Below are 11,328 nucleotides of genomic sequence, written 5' to 3'. Positions count from 1 at the left end.
GTGAAACATAAACATGTTATTTAGACACATTCCAGAGCGCCATGCACCATCTCTCCCCAGGCATCTGCTTGCCTTATTACTTGTCCTAATAAAAGATGTTATCTCAGTCCCTGCACCTCCAGACACGCTTCCTTCCCCACGCCTGGCTGAGCTGAGGGGGCTGCAGCACTCTGCCTTTTGCTGTGACACTGAAGCCAGGGGAGGAGGGCTGGCACTGGGCAGCACTGGGCACTCCCACCCCACACAGGGAGCAGAGCCAAGCAATGCCAGCAGCAAGAAGGGGCAGGGAGCAGAGCTGACTCAGGGGGAGAGCCCAGCTCTCATCCTGCTGCCTGAGAGCTGGGAGTTGTGGGTGCCTGTTGCCCAGACGGGTCAGACCCTGCTGCTGTCCCTGACTCTCCTTGTCACCTGTCCTTCTCACCACCAGCAGCCACCCTGCTTGTCCAGGGCTGCCATATGGCCAGAGCGAGCAGTTTTCCTACCAACAGCCTCCCACCTGAAGGAGCTTCCAATATTACCAGCATTTTGCTACTGGGTTGTGTTTAAATTATTTTGGAGATTTGCTACGCAATTCAGCTGTCAAGGGTAAGGATCTGTATCATTCTCTTGTCTCCATCTCTATTGGAAAGAAATGGGTAGTCCTCAGGAGTGATTTGGTTTGTTTTGAAGCAGATCAACTGCAACTATCCTGGAAGTGCCCCTTTCTCTCCACCAAATATAGTGGGAATCCACATGACTGCCTCCAATGAAGAAGTCTGCTCTGTAGACACCTAGGAGTCGATTTGATTGTCCATGTGCTGCTGCCTAGGGTCATTTGGGATCTTCTGTGTTATTAGAGTGAACTAATGCTCTAGAAGGATTGATTCCCACAGCTCTTGTATCTTATATGCCACGCCTATGGTGTTCACTGAGTAACAGGTAACAGAGCTACAGCACCTTCAGTTAACTATTTACCTCTACCGGTGTACCAGAATTAAGTCCTTACAGTGGGCTAGGTACCCTCATATCAGCTGGCCATCTCAACTCTGAAATAGCCAAGGAGATTGAGCACTTAGTCCATTTGCTCTTACAAAGGTGATTTGAGATGCCTAAGGGTATCCAAAACATCTGCACAGGGCTGCCAGATCTGATAGAGGAGGTATGGGAAATCCACGTGCTCCTGCAGTGGTCACTGGAAGCTGAGCGGGAGACACTGGGGCATCTCAAACGATGCTTTGCTGGTGTGCAAGCAACTAAAGCGAGGCCCCAGGCAATCCAGGCAACCACACCTGGGAGCACTTCAGTGTACACAGAAATAGGCACCTGCATCCAATCAGCTGGGACAGTCCTCCTGACCTTATGGCTGTTTGGGAGCTGAGACACTCAGTTCACATTTAGGTAACAACCATCAGACATCTAAATTTAGGTGCCTCTATCTGCAGGTTACATCCTGTCCCTAAAGCGAGGTGACAGCCATCTCACCTTTCTGGTGTGATCACTGTGCCATTTGTACTCACACCTGCAGACCAGTGGTGCCTCTCCACCCTCCTTGGCATGGCATGAGAGCCAAGGACACCACGTGTCACTCTGCAGTGAGTCAGCAGCCCTCAGGCTCCTAAATCCCTTGAGATTGTTTTTAAATGTAGCCCCATTAGCCTTCTGAAAGTACAGGTTATGCTTGATGACTGACTCTCATGGATTTCTCAGGCATTCTGAAAAATGTCTGTGTTACTTTTATCTTTTCTCCTTTTTCCCCCTGATATAATTTGACATGGTCTATTCCATGAGAATTTTTGTGTCTGTGCAAATGTAGGGAAGTAGCTGGCAGCCCATAATGTGCTCTGACAAGATGCAAATAGGCTGGCAGTGACCAGTGACCTTTGAAAGCTTCTTGGGAGGCTTTCCTAAGACACATTGGGTCCCACTGAGATGCTGCTAAGCTCCTCTCCATCTCTACTTATTTCCTCTTCTCATTTTTCATAACTGCCTCCGTCTTGGCTGGCTCACTAAGCCCAGGACCTGCATTAAAGTTTAGATTAATTTCATGGAGAGAAACCTGGTATGTCCTTTCCTAAGAAGCCTCGGGATTTTGCACTGAAATAAAAATTGGAAGGACATGAAGAACTGTCTTAGGGTTCAGCATAGCCCACCCCACAGTGACTGCGCTGAGTGTTGCCTTTCACTGGATGAGCCACTCATCCCTGCAGGTCCTCATGCACTTCTGTGGGGTGTGGAAGAGAGGACTCTCTCGTATGAGTTTTTTGGCAGTCTCCACATGTGAGATTCAAAAAGGATCAGCACCCAGAAATAAGCCAGAAGCCCTAAAACAAACAAAATTAGCAAGCAGATGAGACACCTGTGGGAATTTAGACCTCAGCACAGGCATGTGCAGCTGCTCTACCTCCACCCCTTGTTTTGGGAAGGAGCACAAATTTCGTGAGGTGAGGGCGATTTTTATGTTTGGGGCCGTGTGTAGGGACCGAGTGCTTCATGTGAATAGGCCTTGATGTCAATTCCTTAATCAGGATAATGAAATACTCCCAGTGAATAACATTTAAAATAACAAATGAAGTCATCGACACATTGGATATACTCGAGGATTTAGAGGGGGTTGTGCTGATAGGTGTGTCAGGCCAGAGGCATAAAATGTAGAGCAAGGGGGAATTTGTCATTGCCTGGGCCAGCAATTTGGACAAAGTGACTCAGTGCTGGCGAGCTGAACCGAACCTTCAGAGAGCAAGGCTGGTCTGAGTGAGACATGAGGAAAGCCAAGCTGCCCCTTCCAGGCAAGGAGCCGAGGAAAGCCAAGCTGCCCCTTCCAGGCAAGGAGCCGAGGAAAGCCAAGCTGCCCCTTCCAGGGAAGGAGCCGAGGAAAGCCAAGCTGCCCCTTCCAGGGAAGGAGCGGAGCAAAGCCAAGCTGCCCCTTCCAGGGAAGGAGCGGAGCAAAGCCAAGCTGCCCCTTCCAGGGAAGGAGCGGAGCAAAGCCAAGCTGCCCCTTCCAGGGAAGGAGCCGAGGAAAGCCAAGCTGCCCCTTCCAGGGAAGGAGCCGAGGAAAGCCAAGCTGCCCCTTCCAGGGAAGGAGCCGGCGGCTCCCTCTGGCACGGGTGGAAGGGACAAGCAGAGCAGACGTGTCCCCACACGCATTGCAGCACCTGTTGAGAAGGGCCCGGAGTAACAAACCATCTCCGATCCAGGCTTGCCACCCGGCTCTGGGCACTGCTCCCACACCAAGCCTCCTCACGACCTGCTTTGCAAGCAGTTTATCGGTCGGGAAAGCAGGCAAAGACACAAAAGGCTGGGAGCAGGGAGGGGACGCACTGCTATTCCTAGTGGCGGTCCCCACCCACGGGTGCCAGGAGCCAGACAGGGGAGCACCTTATCAGGGCCCTGGCCGAGCGGCACTCCGCGCAGCCCCGGCGCTCCATCCCCACCCGGCCAGGGGTGAGTGCCCCGCTGACGTCAGGAGGCCTTACTTCATTTCCTGGCACCGAATTTTCCCCGCCGTGTCCTGTGGGAGAGGAGAGGAGAGGCGAGGCGGTGGAACTGGAATAGGCGTGCTCGGCCCCACCTCCCCGGCCCTCCAGCTGTTAAAGCTCCCGCAGCGGCGGGCGCGGAGCTGCTGCTCGGCCCGGACTGCGGAGCGGAGGTGCCCGGCTCCTGGTGCCCAGGGAAAGTGCCTCTCCTGGACGGAGCCTCCCCGCTGCCTTCTCCAGGCAGGACCCAGACAGGTAATTCAGGCAGTGTGTTACAGGATCCAGGTTGGGCCTGCATTCCGCAGCTGGGTTGGGATGGCTGTGCGGGGCATGTGTGTGCGGGACCTCAGAGTGCCTCCCGGCTGGGCAGAGCTCCCGGGACACGGCTGGAAATTTGTGGGTAAATGGGTGTATTTTATGTACAAGTACCAATGAGAAAGGAGGGTCAAGTTGGAGGGAGAAAACTCCTGCTCTCTCAAGTGAGAGCTGTGATTTGGGGTGTGCTGTGTAAGCTACCCAGCACAGGTGTCTTTGCACGGACTGCAGAGCCCCTTGGCATTCCTAGGCACTGCTGGATGAGCAGATTTAGCTTCTGGGGAGCAACATCACCCGGGAGATGGGGTAGAGGCTCTTCATGCCTCATCACGCCTTGCAGGACATCTACGCTGGCAAAAATGAGAAGGCAGTACAAATGGTTGCAAGTGGCCCAGTTCTCCAAGTCAGGAAGGTTATTTCCATCCCATTTGTTCCTCTGGCTGTGGCAAGTGCTGCTTGCAGTCAGTGCTGCAGGACCCAAAGCTATGGGTGTGCTCCGTGCTGTCATCAGGTCACTCACGCTGGTTCTCTGGGCTCTCCACGTGCCTCAACAGCCAGCACCGGTCTGTATCTGCCACAGCTGTGAGCAGATAACCTAATCTAATCAACAGTAAATGTCTGTGGATAAAATTTTAGAATTTTTTCTCTAGATTTTCAGACATTTATTACTCACAGTTGTCCAGATAACCCAGCTATCTGTGCAAGAGATCAGAAATCTCCAAAATTTTGTGTACTTTGATTGTGAAAATTCCTTCATGTGTTATCCACTTATTCCATGTTCTCCATGGGAGTCCAAAGTTCCTGCATATTTGAATAATTTGCATTTTATTGTAGCCAGCCTTTTGAAGAGCTGCGCATCTTTTACGCAGTGAGGTTAGAAGCTGGAAAAATATTTCTCCAATTCAGTTAGAAGCAGGTCCATTGAAGCATATGTGGGGCTGGGAGTGAGTCAGTGGTATTTTCACCCTTTGTTCATCCCTTGGTTAGATCAACTAACCATTTATTAAAAACACAATCTGCACTCACTGAAATCTGCTGGAAGGGTTTGAGAACCAACTTCATGAGTGCAGTATGTTGTTCTGGAGCAGGAAAATTAAGGCAAATGGCACAGTAAGCACTAAAGTCTACATTTTGTGAGGTTGATTTTTTTTCTCTCTCTATTAGATACCCCTGCTTTTCCAGTGTGAGTCACCATTAAGGACTGGTTGCTCAAGTTTCATTGTGATATTGTATCTAAACTCCTCTTTTGATGGATTTTAGAGATTCAGGCCTAAGTGAGGAATTTAGTATTTAGAAATCAGTACCTGGCCCCTGGGGTCTAAACTCCCTCGGTGCTGTGATGTGCCAGAGGCCCCCGTGCTGTGGTTTCTGCATATGCTTCAAGCTCCCAAGAAAGTAGGGGACTTAATTCCCCTAAACAGGCCACTTAAGCTCTCCTGTCCCCTGGGAGACAGGCTTGCTCAGGCAGCATTTAAGTCCTTAAGATGGGACAGCAGGAGTGTGTTAGGGACCTCAGCATCGTTGGCTTGTGGACTCCTCACGCAGTGACTTGGTAACTTCTCACACCATGAGCAGCACTGGCTGTGACAGGTCAGGCCTCTCCTCAGTGCAAGGCAGTGTCCTGGGGAGGAGAGTGTCTTTGAGACACTCCTTATTGCTGCACTGCTGCGAGGAAGGAGAGATACGAGTTCAGGGCTGGTGGTTGGTGGCCTGTATTTGCTGTTGAATTTGGAGTGAGAAGGGCTGTGCTGAAGGCATCCGGATTAGTTATCTGCAAGGCAAAAGGTGTTAAAGTTCCCCCTTCATTCATAATGGTAAACCAAAGCCAAAAGTGCCTCAGAGAATGTAAAAGGGGGAAAATGAATGTAAAAGAGAACAATGAGTTTCCTGTTCTGCATTGTTCATGTCTGAATCTCCCTGGTACAAGGTACTGATGTTGTTTGAACTTGTCAGAAGAGTGTAAATTGCGTTATGACTACAGCTACTCTTGTATCACAGAAATGACAAAGCAGCTCAGTCTCTGCACTGCAGGGCACCAAGCAAGTGCCCTCTTCAGTACCTCACCTTCTCCCCACTCCTCACACTCCTAAAACGTTGCACAACATCAGGCACAGTGCAGAGGCCATGCAAGGTGAATTGCCTCCTCCTGAGGGGCTTGGTTTGCCTGGATGGAGAGCCAGTGCCAAACTTTGAGGTGACTCTGCTGTCATTGCCCCATGTCCTTAGCACTGTGGTGTCCTTGCCCAGGGGGATGGAGGTCTGTCCTGCCTCTCCTTCCTCACCACTGACAGTTCCCAGATGGTTGACTTGACAGCCTGTGCTTTCTCTTTTTCTACAGCTTTGGAGAGGTTGTTCAAGAAGGCAGGAAGATGACAACGTCGCCTCCGCCGGGCTGCGGCAACATCGGTGCCGACTACCACCTGCTCTGTGACACAGAGAAGGCCTGGGGGATTGTCCTGGAGTCGCTGGCTGCAGCAGGCATCCTCATCACCATTTTCCTCATCTGCTCGCTCTTCTTCCTCATCTGCAAAGTGCAAGACAACAGCAAGAGGCACATGATCTCCGTCTATTTTTTCTTTCTTTTAGGCACGCTCGGCGTTTTTGGCCTCACTTTTGCCTTCATCATTAAACTCAATGACAGGACTCGTCCCACTCGCTTCTTCCTGTTTGGGGTCATCTTTGCCCTCTGCTTCTCGTGCCTCCTCACCCATGCCTGCAACCTCAACAAACTAGTGAGGGGAAGAAAGCCCTTCTCCTGGCGGGTGCTGCTGCTCTTCCTTGTTTCCTTTGCCCTGGTACAAGTTGTGATCAGCATCGAGTACTTGGTCACCAGGTTTGTAAACCAGAGAGAAGACTTCCTGAAAATGGATCGGGAGAATACTAACAAGGACTTTGTCATGCTTCTGATCTACGTGCTCTTCCTGATGGCTCTGACCTTCTTGGTTTCCATGTTCACATTCTGTGGGCCATATAAAAGCTGGAAGAGGCATGGGGCACACATCTTTGTCACTCTCCTGTTCTCCATTGCCATTTGGGTGGTGTGGATCACTATGCTCATAAAAGGCAATACGGTTTTAGAAAAATACATGTGGGATGATCCTGTTGTGGCCATTGCTCTGGTGTCCAATGGCTGGATTTTCCTGATAATGTATATTGTCCCCGAAATTTGTTTCCTCACTGCTCCTCTGAAGCTAGAGGACTACCCTCCAGAAAATGACTTCTGCCAACCCAAGTTCATAAAGCAGACAACTGGAGTGGACAACCGTGCCTACACCCAAGATGAAATTGTGCAAGGTATGGTGAAGTGGATGCCTCCACTGCCCCCCCAGCCCTAAGCACACAAGCACCACTCATGACCTAAGAGAGGTGGGAGAGCTACAAGAAAAGATTTGAAGATGATATGATATTCTTAATGAGAGGCTAGGAGAAAGTTTCAGACTGGTGAAACTTTGGAAATGTCCATGCAAATTAATCTCCAAACATGAGGGAAATGAGTGAGGACCAATGCGAAGCAATGTGTAGGAGCAGTGACTGAGTAGGAGACCGGCTGTGTGTCAGGGCTGAAATATAACTCTTTATGACCCTGCTGTGTCTGGGAAGTCCATGTTAAAAATCAGGAGGGTTTTTTTGTCCCTTAGTGGTGTATCAGCTCTTCAGGCCTATCTAGGTTATACCTTGGAGGTTATTTATTCCAGTTCTGATCAGGTTTCTGCATACATGTAAGAATGAATCCGTCATCCAAAAAGGAGGCGAGGAGGTCTTTCTTTTCTGTATGAATCTTTTGCCTGCTTGGGCAAGGCAAAATGTTTCTATCAATTGACGTTTCCCAAACCTGTGGGTAGTAGATGTGATTCCTCTGGGTGTGGATTTGCTCCTGGTATCACGGTTCCTCCACCTGGAGTCAGACCCCCAGGTTTGTGAGAGAATAGCCAAGAAAGGCTCTGCTCTCTCAGGGAATACCCTGAAGGGGGTCTTGTGCATGCAAGTGGGAGGGATTTGGCTGGTGGTGGTGACGGTAATCGTGAGGCAACAGGAGGTGTCTAAACTCCAAGGCCACCTGTGTCCTGTTATTTGCAATATCATTCATTCCTGCTTTCAGAAGGAAATATTTCATGTCCTCCACCTAGGGATTTTAGCCCATTCCTGCCTGCACACTGCACAGTTAGACCAGTCTAAAAGCAGCTGCTCATGTAGCCACAGATCCTCTGAATGTCCCTTGATGTGGTATTTCTGAGCTCCTGTGTAATGCTAATGCACTAACTCTCCCCTGCCTTTGTCTTGTGACACAGGAAACATCAACTACTCCCCGTACGCTTCTCACTTTCAGATGAAGGTAAGTTCATGCCACTGTCACCCCTTTCACCACAGGCAGGCTACAGGCTACTCTTCAGGTGCTGGAAGGAAGGGAAGGAGAAGGGGCAAAGACAGATGGGCCTAGAGCAGGCTCTGTGAAGGCAGGCCTGTGCTTTGCATGGAGCCAATTCTGTGCCATGTTCATGGAGGTGCCTGTGGCTGGACAGAAAGAAAGAGCTACGACATGTCCAGGGACATGGGAAGGCAAGAGGGGCCCAGTGTAAAGAGGTTATGATTTTCAGTACTTTGGGATTTGGTGCTACGTAAGAAGTCCTCTCTTCAAGCACAGTTCCTACAGTAGACTGTGCCCTTTCCTAGGAGAGTGTGCTTAGTTCCTCAGCCCATGCCCTGAATGTATTCCCACCAGCAGACAGTGCAAGTTGCAGTGCAGATCCAGAGCAGGCAGTCTGCGTGTCCACCCATCCATGCAGCAGTCCTCCTTCAGACCACAGCCTAGCCAGGTCTAGGAGCTCACATCATGTTCCCACATGTCCTCTGATCACCTGTCTCCATCACTAATTTGTTCTGCCAGGATCCTCTTCCACAGCCTTATTGGTCACATTCTCAGGAAACCTTCAGCTCTGTTTTTCCCTTCCTTCCTTGGTTTTTTTAATAAGCCTTGTTTTATTGCTTCTGTCCAGTTTTCAAAGGTAAAGACTTCTGTGCTTCCTTTTCAGGCCATTGAACCCCAGAGTGATTTCTCCATCCCTCGCCCCAAGGCCCGGACAAGCCCATACCATGACTACACTGGTGGGAAGAGCCCCATGTAGCAGCTCCACAGTGAGCAGAGACTGAGTGCCCCTCAGCAGAGGCACAGGGAATGGGCCACGTGGTGACAAAGGAGATGATCCTGCAGAAGAGTCAACCCACACCAGCAGAAAAGAGGAGGGATCCTCTTTCCCCCACACAGGCACCTTTGTAGCTCCCTGTTATTCTTCAGACACAACCCTGGCCATCCTGTCCCTGCTCACTCTGTCTCCATGGAATGGAGCTTCTCTCTTCTGATGGAAGAACATTCTGGCCTGTTTCCAGCAGGAATGCTAGAGAAGCAGGAAGATCATCAGCTGGGTCTGTGACTGGCTCTGCCCCAGACAGGCCTGCTTTAATCAGCTCATAGGGCGCCTGCGCCCCTCATCTGATGGGAGAAGAGGAAGGAGCAGGAGCATCAGCCCTACACATTCCTTCCTCCTGTGTACCCACACAGACATCTCAGGCACTGCTGAGGACATCTTTATCTATCCCCTGTTACTTCTGTGCCCACTCCCAGCCCTGCCTGGCTGTCCTCCAGAGATCAGTGAGCAAGGGACAGAGAGAGAAAAAGAATACTCCATTTTTCATCTTCATATTTGCTTCCAGCACCTTCCTCATCATCTAGGGGCCATGCTGGAGCTGGGGAAGAGATCTTAAAGGCATAAAATCATCTACACCAATTTACCCTGACACATGTTCTAATTCATGTTCTTAAAGCTTCCTTTCCAGCTCTGGCTCCTGCCCATGTGCCTCAGCTGAGCTCCTCAAGGTGCCTTCCCCCTGCAAACTCTCCCTCCCCACCCCAGCCATTCCAGGCTGTGGATCCCCAAAGACAAAGCCTCTCCCATGTGGCTCCTTGCAATACCTGGTGGGATATAATCCTGTGAGCCCTGGATCTCAGCCTCTTCCTGAGCGTGTCTGTGGCATTTACACAAACATTTCCCAAGCAGCCAGGTTACAGAGGGCAGACACCCTTCTTCCCAGCATGAGTGAGCAAAAGTGTGTGTGTGTGTGTGTGTGTGTGTGGTGTGTGGACTGCACCCTGGTGATGAGCAATGAGTCTGCAGAGTTGAATCATTCTGTAACCTGCTTTGCATTTGATAAATAGCTTCCCATGGTATTTCATCTGTAACTACAGAGAGCTCTCCAAGTGGGTGTGTGTGGTACACTGGCGTCTGACACAGCTGTATATTTATTTAGTACTTTGTATGTGGACTGTTTAATTAATAAAAACCCAAACAGCCTGTCTATGAGAAACTGCTGCTCTTCCTTGGGAGTGTGATTCCTGTCAGGGCTGGTGGGGTGACAGCAGTAGCTCTCCATGGGTTGGAGTGGGCCAGCTCTGGGAGGTTGCACTTAGGGGAAAATGGCAGAGAGGTGCTGCTTTGAAGCTGTCATTGTGGCCCAAAGATCAGCGGCTTGAGGGTGCAGAGGAAGGGTTAGTAGCTTCTCCATGCTACTTTTCTTGAATAAAGTTGATTTAATGTTAGGAGTGCTTAAGAAATGAGGAAATACAAATCCAAGCCACAGCAAGCAAATGCCAGAGGAAAGATGTGAACTTTTCATCACTGTGCATGTCCGTGTCTGCTGTGTCAATACTCCTTGTTGGCTACTTGCATGATCAAGAATAGGAAAGGAGCCTGTAGGTGTGTAATTCAGTTTGTAAAAAGATGTCTTTCTGAATACATGTCATATTTTTGTTTGAAAGTAGAAACAATATCAAAGCAAAATCATATCAGTGCAGATGATAATAATTTTTAAACCTCCTGATACTGTGAGGCTGTAATTTCCATTTTTAGAGAATACTTTCTGATGAGATTCTACATGGTGTGTTATGCTACCACATACCCTTGTGCTTGGCAAGCAAACCCCTTCCTCAGGCACAGTGAATCAGGCAGCCTGTGTCTTCCCCACTCTGCCCACCAGCACTGAAGGGCAGCACAAGGACATCCGAGGCTTCTGAATCCCCTGGCATGAGACAGATCCCTCCTAAGGATTGATTTTGAAATGTATCACAGGATAACTTGCCTTTTTCCAGTAAATTTGAGGTGGAAATGATGCTAACCATCCCTCCTTTCTTCCACCTACACAGTCTACAGGTGTAACACAGGATGAGGGAGAAAACTCAAGGATGCTAATATAATATTGGAGAGCAGGCTGGGAAAAGAGTTTGTGAAGTCCTGATGAAACTAGTTGATTTCTAGACTGAAGGTAGGAGGGATGTGCTTGAAATAATACCTAACTTTCAAGAAATTAGCTTTTCAAGCAGATGTGGTGTCATTGTAAACTGTAGTATGTCTCGGGATGATTCAAAAATGTGTTGAAAGAGAGGCAGCTCCTCTGCTTCAGTGCAGTCTGGTGGAGCAAAGGAGCAGGCTATCAGGAGAAACAGGAGTGAAGTGTGCTCTTACCATCTGTTTTCCATATCCCAGACACTTGCCAACTCCTTCACTAACTG

General features: G+C 49.7%; 1 protein-coding gene across 1 annotated transcript; it reads left to right on the top strand.

Annotated features, from left to right (window-relative positions):
* The first annotated feature begins 3,547 nt into the window (after positions 1–3,547).
* LOC134417459 (retinoic acid-induced protein 3-like) lies at positions 3,548–10,127 on the top strand. The gene is made up of 4 exons (XM_063154717.1): positions 3,548–3,707; positions 6,106–7,061; positions 8,057–8,100; positions 8,798–10,127. The coding sequence occupies exons 2-4, from the start codon at positions 6,137–6,139 to the stop codon at positions 8,888–8,890; spliced, it is 1,062 nt and encodes a 353-aa protein (XP_063010787.1). The 5' UTR covers positions 3,548–3,707; positions 6,106–6,136; the 3' UTR covers positions 8,891–10,127.
* Positions 10,128–11,328: the final 1,201 nt, after the last annotated feature.

This window comes from Melospiza melodia, chromosome 4 (genome assembly GCF_035770615.1).
Source record: "Melospiza melodia melodia isolate bMelMel2 chromosome 4, bMelMel2.pri, whole genome shotgun sequence".
Lineage (NCBI taxonomy): Eukaryota > Metazoa > Chordata > Aves > Passeriformes > Passerellidae > Melospiza > Melospiza melodia.
This window is presented reverse-complemented; position numbering and strand designations above follow the sequence as displayed.